At 37.8% G+C, this 14,784-nt stretch overlaps 2 protein-coding genes across 2 annotated transcripts; both read left to right on the plus strand.

Annotated features, from left to right (window-relative positions):
- Positions 1-292: 292 nt before the first annotated feature.
- Positions 293-3,472, plus strand: LOC112024951 (L-ascorbate oxidase). Its single transcript, XM_024057602.2, has 5 exons — positions 293-682; positions 790-882; positions 1,046-1,258; positions 1,357-1,536; positions 2,261-3,472. Exons 1-5 carry the CDS (start codon positions 422-424, stop codon positions 3,215-3,217), a joined length of 1,704 nt encoding a protein of 567 aa, XP_023913370.2. The 5' UTR covers positions 293-421; the 3' UTR covers positions 3,218-3,472.
- Positions 3,473-4,865: 1,393 nt separating this feature from the next.
- On the plus strand, positions 4,866-6,110 carry LOC136067678 (serine/threonine-protein phosphatase 7 long form homolog). The gene is made up of 4 exons (XM_065773868.1): positions 4,866-5,154; positions 5,262-5,349; positions 5,515-5,910; positions 6,003-6,110. The coding sequence occupies exons 1-4, from the start codon at positions 4,874-4,876 to the stop codon at positions 6,108-6,110; spliced, it is 873 nt and encodes a 290-aa protein (XP_065629940.1). The 5' UTR covers positions 4,866-4,873.
- The last annotated feature ends 8,674 nt before the right edge of the window (positions 6,111-14,784 follow it).

The following is a 14,784-nucleotide window of genomic DNA, read 5'->3' on the forward strand; positions in this document are numbered from 1 at the left end:
TTGCTCAACAACCTCGAGAAAATATCACATCGACAGATGTTCCGGAGTTGCATACTAACGAAGTTAATAATACAATGATTTTCATATGAATATACGACGTAATTTCACTGTTTTGAAATTTCCACGGTCTCAATTGGCAGAAGTGTACTTTTAGCCCCACGGCTTTGAAATTTTCATGGTCTCAAGCTCTCAATTGGCAAGAAGTACTGATTCTAGACGAAATAATTGACCAAGCTTGGAAAATGTATTATATATAATATTATAGTATGTGCATATATTTATTGACAGAAATTAATAATTCCAATCAAACAAAATCATTCATCAAAGCAATTGCTAATTGGCGCATTTAACACTAACGATTTGAGCTTCTAACTCGTACACGTTGGCTAAGCTCCCATTGGAGCATTTAACAATACAAAGTATGTTTTTGAAGCTGTTGGCTCTGTGTTTGTTCGCATTTCTCATATATGCTCCCATTGCTGAGGCCAGAATTCGACATTACAAATGGGAGGTAAAGTATGAGTACAAGTCCCCTGACTGTTATAAGAAGCTGGTCATTACAATCAATGGGAAATCTCCAGGACCCACAATCTTGGCCCAGGAAGGTGATACAGTCATTGTTGAGGTTACAAACAAACTATTATTAGAAAACCTTGCCATCCATTGGCATGGAATCAGACAGGTAGAATTTCAAGTTTCCAGATTTTCCTACTTGAACCAACTTTATATCTAAATTGATGTATTTAATTATTATTGTGTACGTGTATTCATCTGCTTAATTTGTTGTAGATTGGAACACCTTGGAGTGATGGAACAGAAGGGGTGACTCAATGTCCAGTAGTACCTGGGGACACCTTCAAATATGAGTTCAAGGTTGATAGGGTATGTGTTACTTCTTAGTAGCCTAAAGGCTAAAATCTCTGCAATTTTGTTTTTTTTAATGTTCACCCTGTTGTAACAACAATAATAACAAAGTCTTAGTTGTTGTCATTCAACAGATTAGTGAAAGGTCATAATTTATAATCTATGTTTTGCTTATGTGTAGGCTGGAACTTATCTGTACCACGCACACTATGGAATGCAAAGAGAATCAGGGCTATATGGATCAATCCGTGTATCAGTTCCTGATAATTTTACAGAACCATTTGCATATGATTATGATCGGAGTATCATCCTTACTGATTGGTACCACAAAAGCACTTATGAACAAGCCACTGGATTGTCCAACAAACCCTTTGTCTGGGTTGGGGAGCCTCAGGTAAATGGCACTAACTGTACCATATGTAAAAAATCGAGTTAGTGTTATATCTTGCTGTTATTCTATATCTAATAGTTATTGCTTCTATCTATTTTCAGTCACTTCTGATTCAAGGAAAAGGAAGATTCAACTGCACTAGTTCATCCCTCACAGCCGACACTTGTAATACATCAAATCCAGAATGCTCTCCTTATGCAATAACCGTAATCCCAGGAAAAACATACAGACTAAGGGTTGCTAGCTTGACTGCTCTATCAGCCCTTAGTTTTCAAATAGAGGTAACCTTTATGAACGCCTTCACCTTCAAATCATTTTATGCTATTCTTAGTTTATACGGATAATGCTACGAAGGTTCCTCAATTATAAACAAAAAAATGATGTCACAACTTACAACTACTACATATTTTTCCACATAAATCTTATAAAATTGATGCATCAACTTTTAAATGCAAAGTAGAAAAGTATTATAGAAATTTGAATGATGCTAAGATACTACAAATTTTACTACGTAAATGTTACTCCAGTTAGCTTAGCTGGTAAAGCCTCTGATAGTTGTATAAAAGATTTGGGTTCAATCCCTGCCTACACCAAAAACTGATAGGTGTTTTGGTCTGATAATAAAGAGTTATTATCAAGAACGGACGTCATAGATTGTAACTCTCTCAAAAAAAAAAAAAGATTTTTATCAATGGTTAAAATGTAATTCAACATTCATTTTATATAATATGAAAGTGGAAATAATCACATTCATTGTCTAGTAGTTTGTAAGTTTTTATAATAAAAATTAGTTGTAGTTTTAACATTTTTTTAGAAATCTATTTAATATGCCATTGATGCGACACCAATTATATTAATTGTCATTTCAATTTATAAGACTTTTGCAGTAAAATTAACGGCAATTTTTGCATTTTCCTTACAAACCATGTGATGTTTTAGTGTGACATGCATACATATGGCTTTGCAACCCACTGATGATGTGCATCCAATTTTGTTTTTGAGCAGGGTCATAATATGACTGTGGTAGAAGCAGATGGACACTATGTAGAGCCATTTGTAGTGAAAAACTTATTCATATACTCTGGAGAGACATACTCTGTGCTTATAAAAGCCGATCAAGACCCTTCAAGAAATTATTGGATGACAACAAATGTGGTTAGTCGGCCTCCTAATACCACACAAGGCTTAGGCTTTCTCAATTACTATCCAAACCATCCAAGGCGATCTCCTCCCACAGTTCCACCAACTGGTCCTATTTGGAATGACGCAGCACCCCGATTGGCTCAAAGTCGAGCCATTAAGGCTCACCATGATTTCATTGTGACCCCGCCCACAACCTCAGATAGAGTCATTGTGTTCCTAAACACACAAAATGAGATTAATGGATATCGCCGCTGGTCAGTTAATAATGTCTCTTTCACCCTTCCTCACACTCCTTACCTTATTGCACTAAAGAAAAAGCTACACCATGTGTTCAGTCAAACCCCACCACCTGAAGGATATGACTTTGTAAACTATGACATTTACGTGCCCAAGATCCCAAATGCTACTACTACAAGCAATGCCATTTACCGGCTAGGCTTCAATACCACGGTTGATATTATACTACAAAATGCAAACACTATGACTCCTAACAATAGCGAGACACATCCATGGCATCTTCATGGGCACGATTTTTGGGTACTAGGCTATGGAGAAGGCAAGTTTGACATGAACAAAGACCCAAAGAATTACAATTTGGTGAATCCAATCATGAAGAATACAGTGCCTCTTCATCCCTACGGTTGGACTGCTCTTAGGTTCAAGGCTGATAACCCAGGTGCTTGGCTTTTCCATTGCCATATCGAGGCTCATTTCTACATGGGCATGGGAGTGGTGTTTGAAGAAGGAATAGACAAGGTAGGGGAATTGCCTTCATCTATTATGGGCTGTGGTGAGACCAAAGGATTTGGCAAGCCATAATTAATCAAAATAAAGATTATAAGTACTGCATCATCATTAACCAAAGGATTTGTTCTCAAAAAAAATAAATTAATTAAGTGGTAGGTATAGATTATTAACATGTGTAACTAAAAATGCAAAAGTTTATTTATTTATTTAATTACGACTCTTGCATTCTTTATAGTTCATACGTCAATATAAGCAATACTCTTTGCTTTTCTAATTTTTTTGGGATTCACAAATGTATTGTTTTGTTCAATAAAGAAAATTCAGCTCTCTCTCTCTCTCTCTCTCTCTCTCTCTCTCATATGTGCCAGCAATAATGAAAAACTAATTCAACATTTTTGGAGACTCACTTAACCAACAACCAATAAGAAGGAATTAATGTGCATTATCCAACAACCAATAAGAAGACTCACTTAACCAACCCACCAAGTGAGTGCATTATGCATGTGTACTACACATCACAATGATTAATGTTACCTTATACTTGGAGCCCAATGCTCCAAACATGTTAAGAGTCAAACCCTATCTTCCATTTATCATTATATTGTTGAACTTATCAAATCAAATTCATTATCATTTCAATTGTAAACATTTTTTTATATTAAAGTTTATAGTATTTTTAGCATTTTCCATACCAAAAAAAAAAAAAAAAAATTATTTATCCCATCAAAGACATGAGCCCATTCCCACCTCCTTTGGGCCTATCTCATCTTTTTTCTGAGGCCAAAATGGCCCATTACCATTAATTTTGGAAAAATTTGGCCCAAAAACACTGTTTCCGAAATAATTAGGGAAGTACCATCTTTTTAAGTACTCGAGTTTGCCAAACTCGAGTACTATGTTTTTTGACTTCCACCGTGGCACGCTGACGTGGCAGCTGGGTCAGAAATTTCAAACAGTACTCGAGCTTCGTGAGCTCGAGTACTGTTCAATGAGGTACCCGAGTTCAGTAAACTCGGGTACTGATCTGTATTGGCGCCAATTGCTTGTAGCAATTGGATTTAAAAAATTCAAAACAGTACTCGAGCTTGGGAAGCTCGAGTACTATTTAAAAATTTTTCACAACTCCGGTTAAAATCATTTCTAAAACCTAAACCCATTTTAATTTCACTCATTTCTCACTCTCAACCCAGAACGCCCAAACCCTCTCCCTCTCCTTCACACATTCACACAAAGCCCAAACCCTCAAACCGGCGGTGGCAGAAAACCCGTTGCAGCGAAAGAGTGTTGTCGGCGGCGGAAGTATCTCTTCTGCTTTGGAAGCTCGAACGGCAAGTGGAGTTCTCGAAGCAAGTAACTCTACGGCAACGGCGGCGACGGCGGACCTTGCTCTCACTCAGGTCTCTCACTGAGGCTTTTGGTTGGGCTGCCAAAGATTCTTCTGGGCTTCTTTCCCCATTTCATTTCTCCAGAAGGTACTGCTAATAATATAAATTTGTACTAGTGTAACATGTTATAAGAAACCCTCGGAAATGTTGAATAAAAATGCATGTCTGAGATGGTTTGAGCTTAGGTAATAATCACATGATATTGATAATAGTAATGATGTCTTCGTTTCGGTTTTTTCATGTTTTTCTCTAATTGGTACTGATGTTTAGTTATGGCATTGGCATGACTTCAATTTGGGAAATTGGGTGACAATGAAATTTCGCATTTTTTTACATACTGGAGATGTTGGCTGGTATATTGTTTATGGACAAGTCTGGCGAACGACACTCAATTATGTATTTGCAATTTTTCAATCCAATTAGTAATGGAAAGAGATATAGTTGGGGTAGTGCAGCATTAAGTTGGTTATATAGACACCTTTGTAAGGCATCAGAGAAGGAAGCCAAGCAGATTGGCGGTGCCGTGCTATTGGTGCAGTTGTGGGCATGGGAGAGGTTTCCATACATATGTCCTATGATGAGGCATCCACACCAGGCACTGCCCCCAGGTCCACTTGCTATCAGGTATGTAGGATCTTAGATAGTTACCGTTTTAAATTTTTGTATTATCTTTTTCGCATGGGAATTATGTAAGTACCTAATATGAAGGTTATGTCTGTGTTGTTTGGTAGATGGAAAGGGGCTAAGATAACAACTGAACATCCAATGCACGTCCTACGCGCCTATCGTTTGTCGCTCACTTCGCTACGGCCAAATCAGGTATCGTGCGTTACAAGTAGGAATCGCTTTGGCATGTAGTTGTCGTACGTACAAGTGGCAATGAATAAACATTTTTTATTTCAGAGTTAAACATTGTTGCTATGTATTGTTCACATCCGTTACACATTTTTTCTAAGGTTGTTTGCATCTGTTGAATCATTGCAGGTTGTCTGGGAGCCATACAGAAATTATTTGGGTTCCCTGCCCGCATATTGTACGGCAGGCCAACGCATATGGAGGTCTATCGTGCCGCTCATACATTTTTGGGTGGTCGAAGGCCATCACCCAGAACGTGTTCTCCGACAGTTTGGGATGAAGCAAGACGTACCGATCAATGTCGATACTTCAACTGAACTTCACAAGATAACACTTCAGGGCAAGCAAGAAAAAAACTGGGCGGTTGAACATAGAACTCATATTGCTAAATGGGCGGCGCATGCCACAATTGCCGATGCACCACCCTTTCATGGGGAGATGAGCTACAATGACGATTATATGGTGTGGTTTCGTCCTCGCACTGTTCGCCATATTACGAGAGAGACCTCGTACTGGGACACTTTGGTAAGTTTACAAACAATGTTCTGTTATAAATGTACCTTGTTTCGCATAGTTTAGTTCAACCTACTAACACTATTCTTGTATACTTGTGACAGGTTGAATCACAGTTGAGGATTATGGAGAAGTGCGAATCAGGGTCTGAGATCTACAATGATTGTATTAAAGCGCAATTGGCGCCAATACAGATCAATACCCGAGTTTAGGAACTCGGGTACCTCATTGAACAGTACTCGAGCTCACGAAGCTCGAGTACTGTTTGAAATTTCTGACCCAGCTGCCATGTCAGCGTGCCACGGTGGAAGTCAAAAAACATAGTACTCGAGTTTGCCAAACTCGAGTACTTAAAAAGATGGTACTCCCCTAATTATTTCGGAAACAGTGTTTTTGGGCCAAATTTTTCCAAAATTGATGGTAATGGGCCATTTTGGCCCTTTCTAATTGGATCCTTTTGTCCCGGAGAAATGGGGCAAGCCTTTCGTGTGCCATCTGTAATTAATAAAGACATGATAATAATCATTTGCAATTCAATTTACTTGGTTGATAAAGTATCTTACCGTAACATCAATTTCTACGCCCAAAAAAAAAAAAAAAAAAAAAAAATTGTTGTCCTAACGTGATGTTAAAAAGTAATTGTCATATATAACAAAGACTATAAGTTTCAAATACTATGTTATCAAAAAAAATTACAATTATGTATTCTCAATTTTCCTTTTACTTAGACAATATATAAGAGACAAAAATAGGGACCTTTGAGGCCAAGGAGATTCAAAACTGCCCAACAGAATTATAAGCTCTAACCCTATAGGCCAAGTTTTGGGCTGTACAGTTGGCAGACCTAAATAATCAAAAGAAAATTTTTGTGTTGCTAGGATTTGAGCCCTAAATTTTAATTTGTGTGACATTATTTAATTTGTAGGAGTATCTATTTTCTGAAAATTTTATGAACATTAGACAATAGTCTTTGAGATACATTGTATGTCATTTAAGTATCAAAACAAAATTCACATAAAGTATATAAATTATAAGTTCCATATAAACTAATAAATGTTAGTCTGTAGTTGGTGATGAAGTTGGGCATTTCATCTGGTAAGACTACAACATAACAATCATGATAATCTATCTTGATCATAGAAGTGGAGATTTCTGATTGATATGTTGGTGTATTTGGAATACATTGAACTGGGCTACTATAAGTCATTATTCTATGAACTATTGTTATTTTAACAACCAATCTCACGAACGCTAAACACATTAACTTTCAATCTTGATAGGAATGTGAACTGAAATGTCAAATGTAGGTTACTTTGATGTATACCGTAGTGAGATATTGTATGGTCAATATCTTAGTATGTTAGGTAATCGCATATAATGTATTGGGAGCACTATTCCTCAAGAAAGAATTCATAACCTTGATAGGAGAAAAAAAAAATATACATATATATATATATATATATATATATAAAAAAACGGTTGTGTGGTGTACAAAAATTTGATAAGGTAATAATGTCATGTGTCATACCCAAGGAAGTCAATACCGTACCGGAGGCTATACCGGTTTGGCTAGCGATACGATATATTTCGAATACCGGTCAATACCGATGTACTGTTTCAGATTTACCGCTATTTTTTACTATTTTATACAATATACAAAGTTATATTTCTAATAACTCAATATATCACATTGGCAACTTTTTATATATTTTTTTTATGGAGTTATTAACTTTGACCACAACTCCTTATATGATAAGTTATTAGGGGTGAAAAAAATTGTGAGTGTATGTGGGTTCACATTTTCATCACTTATAACTCCTCACATGACAAATTATGACAAAAATTGTTTAAAATGTTGTAATATTAACATTGTTCTAAATATAAATTTGTTGCGATAGCATGGCAATATGGCAATACATGTACATTATGTCACATCATTTGGGCTCAAAGGCCAAAGCTGAAAAGAAGTGATGGAGAGCCTTTCATGTGAAGAGATCATCTTTTATCCAAAAATTAAAAGCTTTCAATATTTCCAATGCTTGGCAGTGTACTGTAGTCACGTGGAGAGCTTAGGAAACTTCAAAAACAAATACAAAACAAAGAAAGAGAAAGTGAAAAACCAGACCACATACATACCAAAGTTCAGCCAAAAAAAAAAAAAAAAGAGAGGGAGACGGATAGACCGATAGAGAAGAAGAAGAAAAAAAGGTTCAAAAAAAAAAGAAAAAGAAAAAAGAAAAAAGAGGGAGATGGACAGAGCGACAGAGAAGAAGAAGAAAAAAAAGGAAAGAAGAAGAAGAAGAAGAAGTAGTTGCTTCACGGCTCCACCCCCGCTTCGTCGTTGTCTTCTTCCTTTTCTCCTTCTTCTCTATTTTCTTTCCTTACAAATGAGACGTCTCATGTTTCGGCCCAGTATCCATTTACCGGCCGAAACAGCCGGATTTCGCCGCTACAGTCGGTACGGCCAGTATTTTTTCCAGTACGAAACAAGAGGGTTATCGGTACCGGTGCACTGACCGGTACAATATATACCGGCCGTACTGGCCGGTACGGTACGAAATTGACTTCCTTGGTCATACTTGAGGTCAAGGAGGCTAATACAGTTCCGAGAAGACCATACCCTCGGATAGTAAGGCCGGAGGGGCGAGCCATGGCCACATTAATGGCACGTTACTAGAGGAGGTCACACTGTAGAGAAAGAGTTTCAGAGAGGGAGTTAGCCCTAACATGACTGGACGGATGGTAGCTGTCATCACATTTAATACATCCCACCAAACCCCCTAGCCACACTTATATAGAGAAAACCCTTAAACAATGCTGTCTTAGTTGTCGCAACTCACAGAAGATTTGGAGGGCGTCTGATAGGACAAGCACTCGAGTAGTGGCTTGCAAGATCAATAAATGGAGAGCCAAGATNAAAAAAACGGTTGTGTGGTGTACAAAAATTTGATAAGGTAATAATGTCATGTGTCATACCCAAGGAAGTCAATACCGTACCGGAGGCTATACCGGTTTGGCTAGCGATACGATATATTTCGAATACCGGTCAATACCGATGTACTGTTTCAGATTTACCGCTATTTTTTACTATTTTATACAATATACAAAGTTATATTTCTAATAACTCAATATATCACATTGGCAACTTTTTATATATTTTTTTTATGGAGTTATTAACTTTGACCACAACTCCTTATATGATAAGTTATTAGGGGTGAAAAAAATTGTGAGTGTATGTGGGTTCACATTTTCATCACTTATAACTCCTCACATGACAAATTATGACAAAAATTGTTTAAAATGTTGTAATATTAACATTGTTCTAAATATAAATTTGTTGCGATAGCATGGCAATATGGCAATACATGTACATTATGTCACATCATTTGGGCTCAAAGGCCAAAGCTGAAAAGAAGTGATGGAGAGCCTTTCATGTGAAGAGATCATCTTTTATCCAAAAATTAAAAGCTTTCAATATTTCCAATGCTTGGCAGTGTACTGTAGTCACGTGGAGAGCTTAGGAAACTTCAAAAACAAATACAAAACAAAGAAAGAGAAAGTGAAAAACCAGACCACATACATACCAAAGTTCAGCCAAAAAAAAAAAAAAAAGAGAGGGAGACGGATAGACCGATAGAGAAGAAGAAGAAAAAAAGGTTCAAAAAAAAAAGAAAAAGAAAAAAGAAAAAAGAGGGAGATGGACAGAGCGACAGAGAAGAAGAAGAAAAAAAAGGAAAGAAGAAGAAGAAGAAGAAGTAGTTGCTTCACGGCTCCACCCCCGCTTCGTCGTTGTCTTCTTCCTTTTCTCCTTCTTCTCTATTTTCTTTCCTTACAAATGAGACGTCTCATGTTTCGGCCCAGTATCCATTTACCGGCCGAAACAGCCGGATTTCGCCGCTACAGTCGGTACGGCCAGTATTTTTTCCAGTACGAAACAAGAGGGTTATCGGTACCGGTGCACTGACCGGTACAATATATACCGGCCGTACTGGCCGGTATGGTACGAAATTGACTTCCTTGGTCATACTTGAGGTCAAGGAGGCTAATACAGTTCCGAGAAGACCATACCCTCGGATAGTAAGGCCGGAGGGGCGAGCCATGGCCACATTAATGGCACGTTACTAGAGGAGGTCACACTGTAGAGAAAGAGTTTCAGAGAGGGAGTTAGCCCTAACATGACTGGACGGATGGTAGCTGTCATCACATTTAATACATCCCACCAAACCCCCTAGCCACACTTATATAGAGAAAACCCTTAAACAATGCTGTCTTAGTTGTCGCAACTCACAGAAGATTTGGAGGGCGTCTGATAGGACAAGCACTCGAGTAGTGGCTTGCAAGATCAATAAATGGAGAGCCAAGATCAGCTGAAAGAGATTATATAATGGAAGAGATCCTCCTGAAGGAGGGGGGCATGATGATCTGAGAAAGAGAAATATTGTAGAAAATCGCTCTTGTGATCAAACAAATACAAATATCTGTCCTCGGATCTTTGCCGAGGATTAGTACTCTTCATTATTCCTTGTCTTCTTCTTTTTCTTCAACTGTGCTAGGTTATTTGATTCAAGTTCCCGCCTTTACAAATTCATTGTATTACGTCAACTCATTTTTTGGAACTTATAGGTTGGATCAAAGATTTGGCTAAAAATTCAAGAGCTCTTGGTAAGAATCATTTTAGTTTTCAAGGTAGATGCATCAATGTATGTTTTCGTTCAAAAACCCTAATTTCAAATCAATGAAAAACATGTGTTTGTATATCATATGAAGTAGAACCTTTATTTATTTTCGATGTGTATTTCATACATGTGATGGGTGATGTTTTTCAACATGAGCGTGCATGTCTAAGCACTCTGCCATTTGTCAAATTTGAAACTTTCAATTCATGACATGTAGAAAAAAAAAAAAAAAAAAAAAAAAAAAAAAAAAAAAAAAAAAAAAAAAAATTTTTTTTTTTTTTTTTTTAAGTTCTCACAATCATATGGACTAACAACACCACATAACAAGTCAGCTAGACCATAACATCTCATCTAGGGCTCCATTGAGTACATCAAAACATGATTCAGCATCCCCTTCCACTGTGATGTTCTTGAATTTCTCTACCTTGGCTAACTGCACTGCCTATTCTTCTTCCTCTCCACTAAAGGATCATTGGAATTAAACTTCTTTGAAAAAGCTATCAAGATAAACCCTACCAGAATTAAAGCATTCACTTACATACCAGCATCTACATTTAGTTTGATTGTATCTAGTGGGGGTATTTTCCAAGCTTTCAAATTAAATAAACTTCTTTGTATGCATTTTGTCGCTTTCCTGATGTTGCAGTTAATGAATAATGTGTTCATATGCCTATGAAACTACATGCTGATTAATAGAATATGACATTTTCATCTTTTCTTTCTCTAATAAAATGTAAGTCAAAGTGCCTAAATATGCCTTCTGGTAATAATTTTAGCTATTTGATTGTCAAAGATGCGATGCCATACAGAGCGGAACTAGAATTTTAAGAATGAGGGGGGCCAAAGAAATAACAAATATAAAATTTATCCAATATAGCTACATGTGAAAATTTTGGAGGGAGGGGGGAGGTGGACATTCATAATTTTCGAAGATTTTAACTAAATTTAAAGGTAATTATTTAGTTATTGAATAGTTTCGGGGGGTCATGGTCCCCACAAGTCAATGAATGGTTCCACCCGCGATGTCATCATCATGCAATGTATCTTTACAACACAAATAAAAATGCAAATGAAATTTTCGGCTTTTAATTTGGCATTATTGTCGAAATCAACATGAATTTGGAATTAAGAATATCGAAATTTCCACTGTTTCTTCCGAATAACTTACATGGTCCATGGTGCAACACAAATTCCAGCATCATTTTCTATATAGGTGTTTGACAAAAAATGATAAGACTGAGATTTATCCCAAAAAACAGTCTTTTGCGACTTCTGAGTTCCGACCAAAATAATTAAGAAACCTCTTGTCCTTTGTTCTTTTTTTCTTGGGGGAATCTTGTCCTTTTTTGGGTGTAATGTAATTATGTTAATGATTTTGCTGACGTGTGCTCTTAGGACACACAATAATTTTTAGGGATAATTACAGTAAACCCACCTGAGGTTAGGCCCGTTTTCACTTTGCCTACCCGTGGTTCAAAACTTATCACTTTACCCACCTGAGGTCCCTTCCGTTATCACTTTACCCACCTGAAGTCCCTTCCGTTAGAGATCTGTTACCCACCTCTCCCTTTGCCGTTAGAAGAACACATTTTTAGAGAAAAACAAACATAACACGAATCAAAAAGTTAGGGTTTGATATTAAAAAAAAGTGTATATGAATGTAAGAAATAAAATTCCAAACAACTACAAATCAAATTGTTTGAAATTAAAACAAGTATTACACTGGTGGTGGCTCTTTTGTACTTCAACATGATCTTCCCCTTCCACAAACTCATCAACAACCCAATCACCCAGGTCTGAGAGAGGAGAAAAACGATTATGAACCACCCATGGATACCGACCAAGGATCGGCGACACCACTGTCAGACTCGAAGCCTCAATCTCCGCCATCGTTGAGCTACCCACCATAACACCAGTGGACCTAGAGTCACGATAGCCCCGTCCATGAGTAACCTCGGCATCGGAGACTGAGCCTAACGAGAAACCCACCTTAACAGAGCCGAGAACCACCGCGTCGGAGTTACTACAAGCCGCCAAGGCTTTTCCAGCCACTGGATGTCCAAGAACTCTCAACGGGATGGGTGCGAGAAGCCCCGATCATATCGTCAAGAAGCCCCTGTTCTGGGTTTGAAATTTTTTTGATCATGTGTTCTGGGTTGGGTCGTTGCTGCTGTTTGGTTGTTTGGCTGTTTGGCCGTTGGTGTTTTGGGTTGGGTCGTTGTTTGAAGATCATGTTGAACGGGAAGATCATGTTGATGAGTGAAGAGTGTTCTGGGTTGGGTCGTTGAAGGGGAAAAAAGATTATGAACCACCCATGTGTTTTGGGTTGGGTCGTTGTTTGAAGAGTGAAGAGTGAAGAGTGTTCATACTTCTTTTCTTTTTTTAATTTTGGTTTGGCCATTTATTTCACAACAGAGATCATTACACAGAACCATACTCTTGAACTCAACTCTAAAAACCCTCCAAGCTCTTTCAAAAAAATTCAAACCCTAACTTTTTGATTCGTGTTATGTTTGTTTTTCTCTAAAAATGTGTTCTTTTAACGGCAAAGGGAAAGGTGGGTAACAGATCTCTAACGGAAGGGACTTCAGGTGGGTAAAGTGATAACGGAAGGGACCTCAGGTGGGTAAAGTGATAAGTTTTGAACCACGGGTAGGCAAAGTGAAAACGGGCCTAACCTCAAGCCATTTATTTCACAACAGAGATCATTACACAGAACCATACTCTTGAACTCAACTCTAAAAACCCTCCAAGCTCTTTCAAAAAAATTCAAACCCTAACTTTTTGATTCGTGTTATGTTTGTTTTTCTCTAAAAATGTGTTCTTTTAACGGCAAAGGGAAAGGTGGGTAACAGATCTCTAACGGAAGGGACTTCAGGTGGGTAAAGTGATAACGGAAGGGACCTCAGGTGGGTAAAGTGATAAGTTTTGAACCACGGGTAGGCAAAGTGAAAACGGGCCTAACCTCAGGTGGGTTTACTGTAATTATCCCTAATTTTTATTTTTGAAATTTTTTTTCTCAAAAATTAAAAAAGTATTGACAATTTTTTCAATTCTCTTTCACTGTCTCTTCCAAATAACTTAAATGGTGATAGGTGGTTCATCACAAACTTTAAAAGATACTAGTAAATCCTAGCATCATTTTGTACGTAGGCCCTAATGCTGCTTGACAATAAATTTTAAGACTTAAGAGGGTATATTTAGATACTACTTATTGTTTTTTTTTTTTTTGGTTAAACGACGATATAATAAACAAAACTAAGGAACTACATCTGACTCAGTACATAGCCTGTTCAAGTACACACCATAGAGGTCATCCTCAAACACTTTCCTTATGTCCACAGGCGGACATTCAAAAAAAAGAAAATCAGAGTTTTGATCAGCAGCCACTTTTGCTAGCACATCGGCATAGCGGTTTGATTGACGATAACAGTGGTTGAATTTGATCCGATTGAACCTGGAGATTAATTCCTTACAATCATCCAAAACAGGGGAAACTATGTTATTTCCATAATGGACATTCTGAAAGGCATCCACTATGGCCTTTGCATCTACCTCAACAACAAGTGCAACTATATTTAAATTGCTACACATCATCAGCCCATCCCTAAGACCCCACAGCTCAGCCACAAAACTTGTACTTATCCCAATCCGCCTCGAAAAACCTGCCAGCCAGCCACCATGCTCATCCTTCATAATACCCCCACACCCTGCTAAACTCGGATTACCCGAGGCAGCTCCATCAGTATTCAGTTTGCACCAACCTTCAGGATGTCTCTCCCATCACACTCTATTGATTAAGCTTTGAGTAGGACCTCTGGGGGAAGACACGCAATACATAAACTCCGAAGTTTGCTGAATTATCTCTGCAGCCAGCCTTGGATTTTGACTCTTCCTATTGAAAATAGTATTGTTCCTACACTTCCATAGATTCCAAAGAGCAAAGGGATAGACCATCTTCCACGGGGGATCCCCAGGTTTATAGCTACTACTAGCCTTCCCATTCACATTGAGCCAATCTTGCAAGTTAGACAACCAAAAGCCTTGATTCGTCCTCTTCACTCCCAATTGAAACCAGACCGCCTTAACCCGTGGGCAATCTCTAAGCACATACAACACTGTTTCAGGAACTCTTTGACAAATTGGGCAAAAAACATCATCCACCACTCCCCTTCGCCCCAAACAATGCTTCACTCCAATGCTATCATGA

The sequence above is a fragment of the Quercus suber genome, unplaced genomic scaffold (assembly GCF_002906115.3).
Source record: "Quercus suber isolate HL8 unplaced genomic scaffold, Cork oak 2.0 scaffold_6, whole genome shotgun sequence".
Taxonomy (NCBI): Eukaryota; Viridiplantae; Streptophyta; class Magnoliopsida; order Fagales; family Fagaceae; genus Quercus; species Quercus suber.

Excerpts from the sequence above, each read along its gene's own strand:
- LOC112024951 (XM_024057602.2), top strand. The coding sequence starts at position 422 with ATGTTTTTGAAGCTGTTGGCTCTGTGTTTGTTCGCATTTCTCATATAT. Across the intron at positions 1,259-1,356 it reads TCTGGGTTGGGGAGCCTCAG|TCACTTCTGATTCAAGGAAA; the intron begins GTAAATGGCACT and ends ATCTATTTTCAG. Across the intron at positions 1,537-2,260 it reads CCCTTAGTTTTCAAATAGAG|GGTCATAATATGACTGTGGT; the intron begins GTAACCTTTATG and ends GTTTTTGAGCAG.
- LOC136067678 (XM_065773868.1), top strand. The coding sequence starts at position 4,874 with ATGTTGGCTGGTATATTGTTTATGGACAAGTCTGGCGAACGACACTCA. Across the intron at positions 5,155-5,261 it reads CCAGGTCCACTTGCTATCAG|ATGGAAAGGGGCTAAGATAA; the intron begins GTATGTAGGATC and ends GTTGTTTGGTAG. Across the intron at positions 5,911-6,002 it reads CCTCGTACTGGGACACTTTG|GTTGAATCACAGTTGAGGAT; the intron begins GTAAGTTTACAA and ends TACTTGTGACAG.